Genomic DNA, 17,141 nt, shown 5'->3' on the forward strand with positions numbered 1-17,141 from the left:
TCTCAATCACCACTAGAAGATATCACCGTGAATTACAAACTAATCCTGTGGAATGTCTACATCTAGTTGCAACTCACTAACGAGAAACGAAACGAACCTCTTAGCATTGTTGATTAAGTATCCTAAATACCAATCCGATAACACATCTTTCATGTTTCCAATGCGTAGTCAAGCAACATTGCTCAGAAGACATTTTCCACTAATGTTTTACTCATTTTACATATATACTTTTTTCATAGATATTTATTTACTTCATGTACAATACCCCCACATTCATTTTCAAATATTCTAATGTAATTCTCAAAGAATTTCGCTTTTTTTCTTACATGATAATTTACTAGTCAATTGATTTATAACGCCTATGAGCAGGCTGTTTTTGCAGCCCCTCCCTATTTCGGTTTTATTTTAAATGTTTGCTTTTTTTTTTTACGTTACGTACCGGAATGTATTATCATCGAGAACTTTTCGATACTGGCTAGCTATCGACCATTATAGTGAAATTTCATTTTCAACCAAATACAATAGGAGTATGTAGCACGAGGGAAATAGTTTCCCTTACACAGTTACCTCACTAGGCTCCTTCCCAATATGTTGTTTTTGTTGATCGAAGTATAGGAACGTTTTGAATCCACTCCATATAATTCTCAGTATTTTCAGAAACTCTAATAGTCTTTCGATAACCCTCTACCGTGGTCTGCTTAGTCTTATTTAATAAAGCTAGCCATCCTAAATTACTACTTTAGTTAGTCATTCTGAAACCTATTTATTAACGTAAATTACTCGATAGCATTTAGATTTATAACATGGCAACTTACATTTTAGGAGGTTAAAAGATATATTAGCAAAGTATCGACCCTTAAGCATTATGATACTATTACCAAAATAGGTTGAATAGCACTATAGAACTAATGAAAGTGTGTCTCCTGTTTTGCACGCATTATTTCAAAGTCCCCTTGTGGTGCCACAACATTCTGACCTGTTTCTTATTTTGCAATGTTCTAAATTGGATAATACCTATCTAATATATGATATTTTTTGTTTTACTTTGAACTTTAAAGGGTAAGGGGTTACCTTCGGAAAGATTTTTATCAAACATAGTATAACTACATGAAATTGGTAAAATTAATTTCTCTATAACTGTCTGCTGCATGGCCTTTCTCTTAACTTATTGCTCGAATGCTGAGTTCTATTACCCACATTAAATCTAAATTCAATGCGTGTGCTTTCTAATATTACTCAGAGAAAATTATTCCCTAAATTTTTCTTGTAAGATTCGTATGGCCACCAAAAAACTTTCTTTAGCTTTCGTAATTATATTTTCAATAAATATTAGCTTGGTGTACAGTTGGGTAAGGTATATATATTCTGTCGATGTTGAAGTTGTTCTTCATGGATAAAAAGGTCTTCATACAAATGATTTACGAAAAGGGAGCTCTTGGTACTCTACGCAAATATCTTTGCCTTTTTCAACTTCAGCACTTCTTTTTAAAAGTCTTCACATATATTACATTGTCGATAGAGTAACAACTGAAACACTATTGTGCTAACTAAATAAAAAAGATACACTAATATAAGCATACTTATTTGAATAAAATAAATATACACAAAAAATGCCAATTGGTACTTTATACGCTAACTTCAGAAATAGAACTATTTTAGCAAGAGCACTTGTTAATCATTTTAAAATAGATGTTGATATCAAAATACCTGAAGAAAATAAGGATATTTTTATAAAGCAATTCCCTTTGAAAAAAGTTCCAGCTTATTATGATTCGGATGGATTTGAATTAACAGAAGCAATGGCCATAAATTATTTTTTATTGAGGCATATACCTGACAAAAAACTTCAGGATCAATTATTAGGTACTGATCATGATTTGAAAAATAAATGTCAAATCATTAGGTGGGTTTCTTTAGCGAATAGTGATTTGTGTTTATCGTTGTTTCAGGCTTTTGCTCAATTAAGAGGTGATATTCCGTATTCAAAAGAGAGTTTTGCTTTAGCTATGCAAAACCTTGAAAAAATTATAAATCTGTATGAAGAGAGATTAAAGAATCATAAATATTTGGTTAATGATAAACAAACTTTAGCAGATTTAAATTCTGCAACTATTATGAGTAAAGGGTTTGACTATATATTTGGTTCCGAATGGAGAAAGCAGCATCCAAATACTTATAGATGGTTTGCTGAAACTATCTCAAGCCCTATTTTGAAGGATGAGTTTTTCAATTATGAATATTTAGAAAAACCATGGGATGCACCTACTGGCGAATGGAAACCGATAAATTGGGGTCTAGATTAATAGTATGAAATGATAAGGGTCATTATCTTAATTTGTTGGGACCTTCTATCTATATTTATGTAGTGAAAGTTTGTAACATTTTTTAATAATAGTTTTTTAATGCTATAGAAAATTACTTGATGATTTTAATACAAATGGATAGTTAATTTGTAAATAATGCTCTGATTTATACCATTCTTTCTTGTAAAACTTCCAAAGCTAATTGTCGACGTCTGTCCTCAGTTTGGCTACCTGAAGATACGTTTGTTGGTTTTGCACCACGCTTACCTGCCACGGAATTACCTTTTTCTATATCATCGGTCTCAAAGGGACGTATTATTTTCATTTTTCTGCAGCATAAATAATATGTAAAATTAAATATTGGTGACAACAGTGGTTTTAATGGATCAGGGAAAAAATATATTAGTTGGAAAGTGTCTGAAGCATCACCCATAATAATATCTTCGTCTGGGTTAGAATGACCTTCTTGACGTAAATTAGTTTCACTTAAATCTAATTTTTGGAAAAATCTTAAATACGTCCAACAAACGAAGAATGTGATCCAGACCGAAATCAATTCAGTACAATCTTTCATAAGCGACTCGATTAAGGTCAAAATGCATAACAAAAATATAGGCAATAATTTAAATCTAAAATTTTTGGAGAAAATTGAAACGTTTTTTAAATTGAAAATTGTCGTTTCTGGAAGTAATTGCTTATAAATAATTGTGAACCCCACCAGAATAACATGATTCCCATCCGAATAAGAATTGAATCTTTCGTTACCAAATATTACTGATAAAATAAATGAGAGAATGACCATTATTATGTTAATCAAGATACCAAGACCAAAGACAAATTTAAACATTTCTTTGGAGCTATTCCAATTGCTTTCAATAAATGAGCCACCAATTATTAGGTTTAAGCCAGTAAGTAGGAATTTCCAAATTTTAATGTCACTTAGCGTGGATAGTACCAATGCAAACGGCATTGCCGATAAATTATGTATAGAAAGTTGAAAATATGGGAAAGTAATACCAACATCTGTTTTATTTCCTTGTCCCTCGATTTCTTGTAATTGTTTTTGAACCATGAATGTGGAACCAATTAGGATAATACTCAATGTAAAATATATAGTTGATAATACCCGTACTGCTGCAGGCATCCTCTTAAGGGAAAGAATTGAGTCAGGGAAATTTATTTCTAAGTATCTTGTTTCAATATGCATTGGGGAGATGTATATGTACGTTTTTTGTTGCAAATGAAATATGAGTTTCTTTTTTTATAATAGTGGTTATTGTCCGTCAATTTATACTTGCAGTACTTCAGTTAATTTGGATAAAAATTTAAAAGGATGATAAATATTAGATACTGAACTGTGGCAGATATTAAGTCATTAAAAGTGTCTAAGAAGCACTGTTTTGTAAAAGATTCATCGTGACCTATAACGGTGCCTTTTTCATATCATAAAGTATATCTCTGTTTTTCAAGGATGGTGAGATAATGACCCGAAGCGTGAAAAGTGAATGGTTCTGTCCAACAATTACGATTAAGTCGTAACTCCATTACACTTATTATGTTATAAGATTTCGCAAGATAATTTCTTAAATTAGGTTGAATTTTTTTATACTCTCAAAATTGAAGTTATTCTGAACACCATTTACTTTCATTAACATGTTATGCTATAAATTCATAAATATATGATTTAGTATGTTATTTTTCCTAATTAATCTCGATGCCGCAATGGTAATCGAATAACTTGTAACAGAATCAATTAAAGAAAGCTTAGAATTGAAGTTCTATGATATTACTTCAAAAATATTTGCATAATCATGAAGTTCTTTTTTATTTGCAGTTATTGCATTTGTAAGAAATAGTATAAGCCATTGGAAGCCATTAAAAGCTTGTAGTCGGAACAATTGAATGGTACTAATGCTTATAAGTATATATATAATGAAAACGAATACATAATAAACACATAATAAGATGTGAAAGAATGTTTATATCTCTATAAAGTAGCAACTAACTTGGAGCCAGAGTTTTTACCAGTTTGAATATCTTTTAATAGTCGAGGCACCTCTTGTAAGCCACCTTTGTAAATAGTGATATCTACATGCTTAATTTTCCCTTCATATAATCTTGGTTGAACAAATTTGATGAATTGACTAACAATTTTTCTATATGTTGGATCATGTTTAAAAACTAAGCCACCAAGTTCAACATCATGTTCGCCAACACAGTAGATCAAAGTACCCGCAACGGATACATCATCTCTTCTGATTTTTTCATCAATATCTTTTGTAGTCATGAACATGTATTGAAGAACCCTAGCGGATGAATTCTTAGCAGCACATTTATAAACTTGGTGTGTAGTTTCTGGAATGGATACAGTGTCATATAGATGTTGGATATTATTATACTTGCTAGTTATTTGTTCGATAACATCGGTATCATGGTAATCAAAAACTTCGTCAGCACCAAATGCTTTTAATTTCTTTTCGTGTTTCTTGGAAGCAACAACAATGATCTTAGAATAGGCATTGATTTGTTTCATCAATTGAATCAATGGTTGGCCTAAAGCGGTAGCACCACCCCAAACCAAAACCGGGAAATCTCTCTGTGGTTGAGCTGGTTCCCATTCCATCTTTAGTTTGAAATGATGAAACAATGATGCACCTGCTGTAGTAAACGATAATGGAACACTGGCGGTATCTTCCCAAGTCGAGACAGTACCAGATGGGATGGTTGAGCTAGTAGCATGAACCAAAGGTTTAGAAGCTTTAAAAGTGGATGCAGTATCAACGGCAACATATTCACCAAATGCACCATTTTCTGGACAGAAATTAGATGAACCATGTACAAAGGAAAACACATGATCACCTACTTTGAATTCCCTTGGATCAACATCAGGGCCCAATTGAACGACTTCACCAGATGCATCACAACCGACAACAGATCCTTGAGGGCCTAATTGAAATTCACAGTGCTTCCAGTCAGTAGGATTACCAGCAACTGCTTTAACTTTTATAAGCATAAATCCCTTTGGTAATTTTGGAACGGGGATGTTTTCCTTAAATAGAGGCTTATTGCCTTCAATTACTACGGCTTTCATGGTTGTTGGAATAGTGGATGACATTGTTAACTTCAATATTATTTTGCAGGTTTGTAGGGCTCTGAGAAATGTAAAATAGTTGTCTATTACATTATAATAAAAATTATTGCAAAACTATACTTTGCATATTAACTAATAAGGGATCCTTTTTAAGTGAAAAATTCAAGTTTTCGGATTTTTGAATTCTGGGGTCCAAGCTCATCGGAAGTTTAGAAAATACTGTTAAAAGCAGATGACAAAACCTGTCAAATTAGAATGTTTGAGAAACGGCCGCAGAGAATTTTTAATTTAGGGACTATTTCCTAATAAGTAAATACATGCGAAGGATTTGTAAGCTGGCAAAATTATATCTTGAAGGTTCATTGTAAAAAAAAAATAGAAATTAAAGTTACATTCTGTGGAACAAACGAATGTATTAGTAGTCTCGTAATGTATTCATTTCACATGCATAGCGGCGTTATATGCATGAGCTTGTCGAAATTGGGTTTCAAATACTATATTTATTATCTAATTTTGCACATCATCTGATCTAATAGTTCCTTATATAGATCATTTTAAGCTAAGATTCAGAGATTATGTAAAATCAGAAGTATTTCTATACTTAAAATATTACTAAGTCAGTTATTTACTTTAGACCTATCAGTAACCCAACAATGTAAGAAAGTGGGGAAGCTCTACTATTAAATAAGAGATTAGAAAAAAGAAGGTATATGAATCTAATATAGGCAAACATATGCATACTTATGCCAAAATATGTAAATTATAAGCTTGTACGAGAATATTAACAAGAATAGGTTCAGCTATATCAAGGAAAAAAGTATGACACATAACCTTGGAAATAATGCGGATATCTAAGATTAATGTAATATGTCTGTTTGTATGAAACTAACATAGAGCTCACTTACATTTTAATTGGAAATTAGAGAACATAAGCTTGTTATCCATACTTCAGAGAGTATATCAATAATGTTTTCATGAAACAAAGGGCGGTCATCTTGGAACACTGATTCTCTGATTCTTGTTAGCGCGTATTTATTTATTCTAATGATTAGATTTGAGTAATATGATTTTACTAATTACCCAAGTCATCTTCAGAAATAGCAACCCACAATTAAGAGTACATAGAAGGCGAATTACTACTAGTAAGCTAAAAAATGTTTACCTCTCAGATTACCATTTTGAAGATTAAACACATAAAAAGAGCGTTGAAAATCTCTTCATAACCTTTCTCTTGATTATTATTTTCACAGAGACTTTTCTGTTCCATTTATGGATTTAACAACAACTGTAAATTTCAACAAATAATAAGACTCCATGGCCAAGCTGGTTAAGGCGTGCGACTGTTAATCGCAAGATCGAGAGTTCAATCCTCTCTGGGGTCGCTTATTTTTTACTAGAATGACTATTGTCACGTGATGCCAGAAGTAATACCACTCACATTATTATTATTTATACTCTCAACTTTTACCAGTATAGAATATCCCAGAAAGAAACAGGAATATTAAAATAGTATTATTTTCCAAATGATTTAATTAAAATTTTTGAAAATTAATTCTTGCTCTTTTTTGGCTAATAGTTCTATTGTTAAGTTAATGTTCCTAATGTCATTCTTTCATTTCTTTTCCCTTTACTACTTCATAGATAAATGATATTCGTTTGTTTTTTATGTTATTTTGTAACTGCTTATTTTCTCATTTTAATTATCTTTTGAGAGTGTACTTTACATTGCATTTTCTATCATATATTTAGCGAAATTAAATTCCTTTATTCTTCGTGATATTATTGGTTTTATATTATGAAAATATATATAAAAGGTTAGTAATCGGTTATAGTATTATATTATATAGTAGCCATATGTTTGTTTTTATGGGATAAAAAAAAACAGCTCCATGTTCTAAAGTATAATTCTAACACTATCAGTATACTAAAGAGAGAAGAATAAAATCGTGATAATAACGAATACTCTTATTACACGATAAAGACCTCGAATATTATTATAAGTACATATTTGCATAAATTATATATCATTTAGGAAGTGAGCTTATGAGTGCAACGCTATTTATCCTAAATAATTATCCTTCTTAAAAAGTAATTCAAAAGAATAACGCATTTTGACAAGCATTTATTTATTTTTCCAATCTATAAGAGCTTATTATCTTTATAACACATTTTGATATAGATAATAGATTTTATGAGACAATAGTAATGTACATGACTCAATATATCAAGTTCATTTAACCTGAATACGGTACCATAATTTGATATAGCTTGCTCAGCAAGCTTAATATTTTATACACCGGTTATTCTATATTTCTTAAATTGCGCAGGCATATAAATCCAGGATAATATACTCCTATTAGTTAAATAAAAGTAATATCAATACAGTTATTCTTCCAATTTGTGAGAAATATTAAGAGCTGCTTCATTAATATCCCATGTAAGACTCTCATCAATTTTAATCTTTTTAACCTCTGGATCCGTAGAAAGTCTGATTTTTTCCGATAGTTGTATCCTAAGACTTTTATTCCTGTAATAAAGCCATTCTAAATAATTGATAGTTTTACAATAAATGGCAATTTCGGACCTACCTTCATCAGGAGTTAAGTCAGGCACAGTTTCCACCAGTTTGTCATAAATACCTCTTACCAAATCACGGCGCCTTTTTTCTGAGTCTACATGATTAATTCTAACTTGATCTTGTGAAAGTTTATTAACTTTCTTACTTCTTGGCTTTCGAACTTTTTTCACTTTGGAATCAGCAGAATTTGATAAAGAATTTGGTACGGGTGAGTCAATAAAAGAACTTTGAGAGTCTGTAGTATCCATTTTTCTCAATTTATATTTGATGTTTTGAAAACCACAATATGGATAGTAATTTTGTTACAACTTAAATTGTAAGAATAAATTCAATTTTCTATAGTTCTTTAGGACTCCCTTCTTTAACGAAAAATGTTTAGGCATCGGAAATATATAATACCGACGATTAACAAAAATTAAATAAAATAAAAACGTGATGCACAAGATACCACGTGAGTAATATTTAATCCAGCAAATTCTAAAGGGTTTGCAGATACTGAATTTAAAAATTTCTTTTCTAATATGAAATATATAGCTTTGAATTAATATTCAATATTTTTGATATTTTAATATTATTACCATAATTGGAAATATTTCCACGATTTATTTACTTTTTGGGATTATTATAGGCAAATTTGGTATATAAATATATTTAATTTATTAATCAAAAGTGATATTTCAACAAATAAACAAAAGAAAAAAAAGAAGTATCTTTATAGAAATTAACGATACTTTTGAATAACATATACAGAAAAGTTTGGAACATTAATTATTGTTACTATTGAATGTTATTGAAAATTTGAAAGTATTCATACTTCATTTAAGGCCCAGTCTCTGTGTTTTAGACTATGACGCAAATAGGGCTCTACAAATTACTAGAAATTGCTCAATTACCTGTATTTTCAGAAAAATCTCTATTTTATACTGTATGAGTACAATATTACATTTCTATCCATTTAGTAAAGCTATTTAGCGATACCATGATGATTAATTCTTGCACTAAGTAATCCTACCATAAATTTCAAGCCTTACTTTTAATACAATTTTGAGTGAAATACCCTATAAATAAAAAATAGAATGAGAAAAATATTATTCTGATAATATTAAGGGTTTTACCTATTTGACTCTGTTAAAATTCAAAATTTTTGAATATTTTATTATTAATTTTCAAGTTTTAGTTTTAATATGTATTGCCGTAACTTCTTTTCAACTCTAATAGTAATAATATTAAAAAACTTGTTAAAGATTAATGTTACTGACCAGCGGTCGAACTGTTCAAAATATTGTTGCTCATAGTTTAAATCTTAGTTAAGTAATTTGTTTGAATAGTTTTTATATTATTAGTATAGAAAAATCTCATTACTTATTTAGAAAGGAAATATATATATAATATATACAGGATATACAATGAACAGTTATTAACTTTTGGGGATATTTTTGTGGTAATATATATTTCAAAAAATGGACAGATTCACCATCAACGAATTGATGGTCTGATATTAAAATAGAACCTATCACGTCCAAATACCTCCTTAATATCATTACCTGGGTATTTTTAGTAATGAAGTCACGTATGCTTAATGCATGTTGGATTATTAATTATATTAAGTTGTTATTAGTTGTTGTATAAAGCCACAATTACGACTAAATTCATGCTTTATTAGCTATTAACACAAAGCTACAACTATGACACATAAGGCCACAGCTCTGACAGTTACAAGATTTAACAAGTCTTTATAAGTAAAAAAATAAATTACTATTTGAAGTTAGTAGAAGAGTATAATGTACATGCAATAATACTAATAAAATTCCAATTAGGTAATTTATGCGATATAAGATAAACTAAAAGATCATTACGTTTAGCTTAAGATTAACTAGTAAGGTAATATATATGTCATAAGATTTACTATTAAAGTACTTGATCTGTCATAATTTTTTATATCTTATTGCAAATCTCATGATGCTCTAAACAGATAACCTAAGTGAACAGTTCTCCATCATATATATTGGTCATGAATTAACTTTTTACGTTCCAAAATAAAAAGTACAAATAACCTACCTTAATTCGATTTATAAGTTAGTATTTTTTATATTTATTTTTGTATATTTTATTCCTACTCAGAAGGCTAGGAGGTTTCAATAATATAACTTTAATATTAACAACAGAATTATTCTCTAAATAATGTCGAACTCTAATATTAATACAACTTATAAGGCCAAGAAAAACTTCTATATGTAACTGTTACAAGTTATTCACTACTTTGTAATTTGTTGAGAATACCCAGTTTATTTTTGGAAAAAATGAAATTTTGTATTCGAGTTCAATAAGATAATTCACCAATACATGTTAGCATTTATACAAAGCGTAATTATATTACGACCCATTAATAGTTTACTATCCTATATTAATAAACCTGAAAAATAATTTTTGTTTTTGTTTATTAAGTGAATAGTAAAAAACTAAAGTTAATAGTACCTGAAAGGAATTTAGAATTAGTAATATTTCAATATATAGAGATAGGAAAAAAAAATTATTTACTAATTAAAGTTTAGCCACCTTCGATTTGTATGAGCTCAACAAGAACAGTATAATACTAAGTTATTGCCTAAATTTCTCCATTCTTCTACAAAATAACTTGTCGTCACCAAAAGGGGTAATCATTTAGGAGCTAAAGAGTGTTAATATTCATCAAATAGGAAGATAGCAAATTTATTCAATACTACATTTATAGTTAACCTAACTATAGAGTCATAAAACTATAGAATATAACGTTTATAGAAAAGTGATTTACTTCTTTTTGATGGTCCTTTTCTCTACATATCAAAGCCTTACAAAAACTATTCAATTGTGCTGCATGAATGAGCAATCGATGCATTTTCTATAAATATTAGTTGAAAAATAGGAGCAACTATACAGAGTAAGTAAGGTTCAAAAGAAAGGTGGAATGACTAGAATTTGGAGAAGCCATATATACTGGGATTCAAGAGAATATAGTTTGATCAGAATAGGGGTTTAGGGTCCAATGAAATATAGGTATATTAGGTATAGGTATATTTCATTAGGCCCTTTGAAGATATCTATGAGGTAAAAATAAAGGTTCATATAAGAGGTATTGTGGAAAAACTCAGGATATGTTACTAGGCAGAATAACAAATGTCTCTAACAGAAATTCATTTATTTGTTAATTATATTCAACTAACTCATGGGCGGTTAGTGTAGTGGTTATCATCCTACCCTTCCAAGGTAGGGACACGGGTTCGATTCTCGTACCGCTCAAATTTTTGACTGAAAACCAGTAATCACGTGACTCAATAATGTAACATGTAGGGTTTACTATCCTCAGTGGTACATTTTTTTGTTGCCAGTTTAAATACCAACAGTTTATTAAATTATACAACCATATATCTAAGTCTATGTAAGTTAAATATTATATTGTTACGTTCCAATTGGATTACCATATACTTTTATCTTTTTTGTATCTTATACTTTTTGTTTTTCTGTTCCTTATTTCTTTGTTCTACCATAACCCTCTAGTTTATTTTTTTAGTTTTAGATTCTTAAATAAAATTTTATGTTCTTGCTTCATTTACTTGTTAATCTACATGTTCATTTCGATATCACGCAACTTCTATATATACACGTGAGTAGCGTAGCTGACGCTACGTGACAGATATATTTTGTCCGCCATAAGACCAACATTGTAAATAAGATCCATTTAAGGCTGACTATTTTTAATGCTCCAACATTTGCAGACTGTTATATTTACCTGACATTTTTTTTAAAGTATATCAAATATTATAATAAAATATGTAACATTTATATAGTGAGAAATGTTTTTTTCTTTTTACCTTTTATTTATATCTTGAAGTTTTTTTATGATGAAAAAAACCTGCAAAAATTGTATGTCTTAAATCAAATTGTTAACCAAGTCAGAACATAAAGTAGCGTTTTCAGCTTTACCTTGAGCTTTCAATGCAATACCTTTAGAACTTTTAATCAATTTGATCACAAGAGCCACTTTAGAACCATTTAATGCACTCTTACCGAATAATTTCAAAATATGAGAATTGGTGTCACTATGAACAAACTGGGTATTTTCTAATGGTAGACAACTTGTGGATGTGATCAATTTATCGACAACTTCTTGAAGAGTAATGCTTTCTTGTATATTGTAGACAGCGACTTCTTCATTTGGTAATTCATCAAAAGTAGCCGTGAAATTACCAATGAAAGAACTCTTGATATAATCACCTGTGGATAAATAGAGAGTATCAATTTCATATTCATCTTGGAAACCTTCATCGGCTTCGAAAGGCTCGTTTGTTTGTGGATCTAGTTCTTTAGTTGTGAATGTAATTGTATTTAAGAAACTTTCAGTGACTACGTCTTCAGTCTTACTGTATGCGATATAACAAGAAGCTTCAGCAGAAGGTAATAATCTTTCAATTGGAATGATGAATAATTCTTGTAATTGAGATTCTTCTGGTTCTTCTGGGTTACATGAAACTACGACGTTATCAAGAGCAACGTCGGTTAAAGTATTAGTAATATTGAATTGGAAGACAACATGATCTTTGAAAATATGTTTGATACCACGGACGACGAATTCAGCTTCTGGTTCAGTCAATGCTACAATCTTTGAGCTATTAACCAACTTACCAAAGTTTTGGAATTCTGCCATGGATAATAATTCATCTGAATATTTAGTATCTAATAATTCTTGTTGTTGTTCATCAATGTTTGGACTGGAATAAGTATCTGAATCGATTCTCTTACCGTATTTGTTATCTGATTTCTTGGCCATCTTAGGAGAAGATTCCATACCGTTTTCAAAAGTACCCTTTTGTAACTGTTCTTGTTTTCTTTTCAAATTGATTGCCTTTAATTCATCATCTGAGTATTTACGAATATTAGTGACATCAAATGGAGTTTTAAACGAATCATTATTTTCTGATAAGTATGAAGATAATTTAGATTCTAATGAAGCTAAATCATAAGCCGAGGTTGGATGAATTAATTCATCAGCTAAGGAGGATGTTGGCTCATTAGCAGTAGAAGTGTCAATGAATTTCAAGGCAATAGTAGCTCTATCTCTAACTTCATCGTCTTTATCATTGGCGATTCTCTTTAATAAACTTACAATGGACTCTCTTAAAGAAGTATCATTTTTAGAAATTGCGAACTTTGATAGGGCAATGACAGATGCAGATCTAATGATGGAATTTTCCAAGACAACTCTATTATAAATGTGTCTAACATACAAGGAAGGATTACTTGCTGTAGGCCCTTCTTTACCTAATAAATGTAGGACTCTAACTAAGATTTCATTAAATTCACAATCTTCAATAAAGTCACACAAGTTTTCTAGAGCCATTTCTTTAGACTGAGGGACAAATGCTACTACATCGATAATGGCCTCTACGATATTATTTTTAAATTTGAAACCACCTTCACCATTTTTCAAAACATCAATCAAGAAATTTAAGATTGATTTCCATTCTTGAGGGAAATTCAAAGATAAAGTTCTTACTGCATCGATAATAATGATTTTGAAATCGTCTGAAACTTCATGAATGAATTTTGTAATTGTGGAGATTAATGAAGAAATGTTTTTAGCGGTACCTGTCTTCAATAGAATAGTAATTGCATAAGTGGAAATATTTCTATTAGAATCATTGATTAAGGATTCTAATTCTGGATTACAAACTGCAACGTGATCTGGAGTGACCATAGATAGTCTATTTAAAATTCTTAATGCAGAGAATCTTGTAGCGACTCTTGGTACAGATAATAAGTTTTGTAAAGTGGCAATGGCAATGGAAAATAATTGAGGAGCCACTAGACGAGGATGTGTGGCATGGAAATTTGTAATCAATTTGGCCGTTTCTAATTGAATTGACTCGAATTTGTTACCTAACCAATTATTGAATAAAGGTTGGAATTGAGTGAACAATTGAGGGTCTTTATTGACCAATTCACTAACGATTTTCACCAATTGAACTTTTGCGATTTGACTCTTTATGGAATTGTTACCAGCGAATTGGTTCACAAGTTTCAATAGAGCCATCTTGTCATTTTTTTTCAATTCATAGATTAACCCTAGGGCATGGTATTGAGTGATGAAAGTGGAATTTGGATAGAATTCGGTATTTGAGGGATCTTGTGGGAAATATTTCAAATCAACAATGGCTTCTTGAGCTTCGTTGGAGAATCTTTTAATGGTTTGTTCGGAGACTGGCAATAAATTGTAACAGGTGGCAATGGCAGCAGAAGAAATAGTTGGATGTTTACTAACCATGGCACTTTTCAATAATCTTTCTGCAGAGAACGCGGTAGTTTCATCCAAAACCACAGTCAATGATCTGATTGCGTTTGGCTTGATTAGATCGGAGCCGTTTTGGACATCTTTCATAATGGAGGAAGTGGCCATCAACACGTCTTGGGAGATCTTGCTCAATTCTTTGATGGCCAAATAGACCAATTGTCTTAGAGAATCATTTTGATGTTGGAATAATTTGGAGACAGAGAAAAACAATGCAGTGGCTTCACTTTCGGTAAAAGTTTCTCCATTGGCCAACAGACGTAATAGTCGGGACAACAGGGTTCTACATCTTTTGCTATTTACTGGAGACTCATTGAATTGATTCATACAATCTTGGTAGATTGTCATTTTATCTGGGATATCCCCTGAATCTGAAGCTTCAAATTTCTTGTACGTACGAGTCGACATTGTGTTAATTGCGAGAGGGGTGATGCGATGGGAGGGGATTCGCAATAGGGATATGCAATTAGGGATATATCGATCTATATATGTATATAATTGTGTACATTTTTATTAGTAGTGATTTATTTTTTTATTTTTTCTTTGTTGAAATTCCACCATGTGGTCTCGCTCGACCTAATTTGTTTTCTTTTTTTTTTTTTTTCTATGTTCGGTTAAATTCCCGTGTGGCACGAAATATCATCATCTTGAACGGAGTAGAAAAGACAAGATCATTCAATACGGTAAAAAATAGAAGATTATTAAATAAAATAGATAAGAAAGTAAATAATAAATAATAGAGTAAAATAGAGATATATAGAATAGAAAAAACGTAAAAATAAAAATAAAATAAAAATAAAATAAAAATAAAAACATGGATGGAATAATCAAAACAGTCGTATATTGAAATGAAACGTTATAAATTAAGAATGGATTGGTACGTTAATCAAACAAGGTCTCTGAGAAAGGAAGTAAAGTAAAGTAAAGTAAAGTAAAGTAAAGTAATGTTGGCAGGGAGGCTGGATTTAATGGAACAGACCAGTAAACTTGTGGGTTGCTTTCTTGAACATACCTTGATGCTCTTTCTTTTCTTCGGCGGCTGGCTTCGAATCTTTGGCAGCTGAGTCTTTCTTAGTCTCTTTCTTAGTCTCTTTGGTCTCTTTCTTTGCATCTTTCTTTGCATCTTTCTTGGCCTCTTTGACTTCTTTCTTGGCATCTTTTGCAGCGTCCTTTGTTTCTTTTTCCTTCTTCTCGAGGTCTTTCTTTGCGGATTCTTTTTCCTTTTTCTCTACCTGTTTATCTTTCTTTTCCGCATCTTTTTCCTTTTTCTCCACATGTTTTTCCTTCTTTTCAACTGGCTTTTCCTTCTTTTCAGTCTCCTTCTTTTCACTTTCCTTTTTGCTCTTCTTGTCCTTTTTTTCCTTTTTCTCCGCCTCTTTAGCCTTTTTCTCAGCTTCTTTAGCCTTTTTCTCTTCCTTTTTCTCTTCCTTTTTCTTCTCCTCTTTTAATTTCTTTTCTTGCTTTTTTTCAGCTTCTTTTAACTTCTTTTCTTCCTTCTTGGACAATTCCTTTTTCTTCTCAGGCTTGTCCTCTTTGTCCGCCTTCTTTTCTTCTTTTTTGTCCCTTTTCTCTTCCTTCTCTGGCTCTGCAGGAGTATCTACACGGGCAGCTTCTGGCACGTCGTCGTCTGTGACGTCTGGAGCATCTTTATTTTCTGCCTTAGTTTCCTCGGCCTTTGCATCTTCAGCCTTTGCATCTTCAGCGGTTGTATCTTCAGCTTTAGATTCGTTTTTAGCTTCAGTCTTTGCTTCAGTCTTTGCTTCAGCTTTGGCGTCTTTTTCAGCCTCTTTTTCCCCAACCTCAGCGGCTATATCCTTGGCCTGCTTTTCAACTTCCTTCTTAACCTCTTGCTTTACATCTGGATTCTCTTCTACCTTCTTGACTTCATCCTTGACTTCATCCTTGACTTCGTCCTTGACTTCATCTTTGACTTCATCTTTGACTTCATCCTTGACTTCATCTTTGACCTCCTTCTTGACGTCGTCTTTGGCTTTTGTTGTATCGGCCTTGTCGGCCTTGTCCTTATGTGAGAAAAACGTGATGGTTAAATGGCAAACTCTTTGGAGTATGCGCTTTGTATTGTTATGTTTTGTGTGTGTGTATAAATAGTCTTAAACGTGGTTTTGATAACCGCTAATACTCTTGTATTGTTGTGCATCTTTAGCGTCGGAAATCTACTGTTTGTATTGGTCTGCCCTTTTTATACTTCAGGGGCCAGGGGTCTAAGGCACCGGGACCAACACCCCTTGAGGAAGAACCGACGCCATGTTTGCGAGGGATTGAGAGAAAGAGGGATAAAGGCACGTGAGATGCTGGTTACTGTCACGCGATACTGCAAGAAAAAGTTTGATGGAATTTACAACAAGAATTTTTTTATTTAGTTGCTTCCTTCTCGTTATCGACTGTAGGGTCAGAAATTTGGGTATACTTGATGCTTCACGGCTTCCTGAGTACTTTGGAGCCTTCAGACTGGTGCACAGCGTTTTTCTCGTCACTCCCTACGAGTTGTCGATATCGGACACATTCCCTAATATGTCTGGAACCAATGATTGTTGATCACTGATCGATCGTTGATCTCTGGTCTTTTTTTTGTATTCTTTTCTAAAGAGATAATCTGTTGTAAAAACTCTTTCCATGCCACCTTTTATACTTGTCGGAAGCTCAATTTCCAGTGAAAAAAAAATTATTTTTCTTAGGGTTGGCCATTGCCGAGTGTTCCCCTTTCGGAAACCCGTCGCGTGGTCGGAAAAAAAAAAGAGAAAACTTTAAAGTCGTTTCGTATTTAATGTGAAAAATTTATATATTGATTGGTATAACGAAAAGGTGATACAGAAACTGATGCAGAAG

General features: G+C 31.6%; 5 protein-coding genes and 2 non-coding genes across 7 annotated transcripts; 3 read left to right on the forward strand and 4 right to left on the reverse strand.

The window, feature by feature from the left end:
• Positions 1-1,610: 1,610 nt before the first annotated feature.
• On the forward strand, positions 1,611-2,303 carry TBLA0B08390 (uncharacterized protein; the record flags this gene model as incomplete). The annotated part of the gene is made up of 1 exon (XM_004179125.1): positions 1,611-2,303. The coding sequence occupies one exon, from the start codon at positions 1,611-1,613 to the stop codon at positions 2,301-2,303; it is 693 nt and encodes a 230-aa protein (XP_004179173.1).
• Positions 2,304-2,469: 166 nt separating this feature from the next.
• Positions 2,470-3,510, reverse strand: TBLA0B08400 (uncharacterized protein; the record flags this gene model as incomplete). Its single annotated transcript, XM_004179126.1, has 1 exon — positions 2,470-3,510. One exon carries the CDS (start codon positions 3,508-3,510, stop codon positions 2,470-2,472), a length of 1,041 nt encoding a protein of 346 aa, XP_004179174.1.
• Positions 3,511-4,290: 780 nt separating this feature from the next.
• Positions 4,291-5,418, reverse strand: TBLA0B08410 (zinc-binding alcohol dehydrogenase family protein; the record flags this gene model as incomplete). The annotated part of the gene is made up of 1 exon (XM_004179127.1): positions 4,291-5,418. The coding sequence occupies one exon, from the start codon at positions 5,416-5,418 to the stop codon at positions 4,291-4,293; it is 1,128 nt and encodes a 375-aa protein (XP_004179175.1).
• Positions 5,419-6,702: 1,284 nt separating this feature from the next.
• Positions 6,703-6,776, forward strand: TBLA0Btrna10N. Its single transcript has one exon. It is a non-coding gene; the product is annotated as a tRNA-Asn (tRNA).
• A 1,003-nt stretch (positions 6,777-7,779) lies between these two features.
• Positions 7,780-8,220, reverse strand: INO4 (Ino4p; the record flags this gene model as incomplete). The annotated part of the gene is made up of 1 exon (XM_004179128.1): positions 7,780-8,220. The coding sequence occupies one exon, from the start codon at positions 8,218-8,220 to the stop codon at positions 7,780-7,782; it is 441 nt and encodes a 146-aa protein (XP_004179176.1).
• Positions 8,221-11,176: 2,956 nt separating this feature from the next.
• On the forward strand, positions 11,177-11,248 carry TBLA0Btrna18G. Its single transcript has one exon. It is a non-coding gene; the product is annotated as a tRNA-Gly (tRNA).
• Positions 11,249-11,879: 631 nt separating this feature from the next.
• Positions 11,880-14,702, reverse strand: SEC21 (coatomer subunit gamma; the record flags this gene model as incomplete). The annotated part of the gene is made up of 1 exon (XM_004179129.1): positions 11,880-14,702. One exon carries the CDS (start codon positions 14,700-14,702, stop codon positions 11,880-11,882), a length of 2,823 nt encoding a protein of 940 aa, XP_004179177.1.
• Between the last annotated feature and the right edge of the window lie 2,439 nt (positions 14,703-17,141).

Source organism: Henningerozyma blattae, chromosome 2, assembly GCF_000315915.1.
Source record: "Henningerozyma blattae CBS 6284 chromosome 2, complete genome".
NCBI classification, from domain to species: domain Eukaryota; kingdom Fungi; phylum Ascomycota; class Saccharomycetes; order Saccharomycetales; family Saccharomycetaceae; genus Henningerozyma; species Henningerozyma blattae.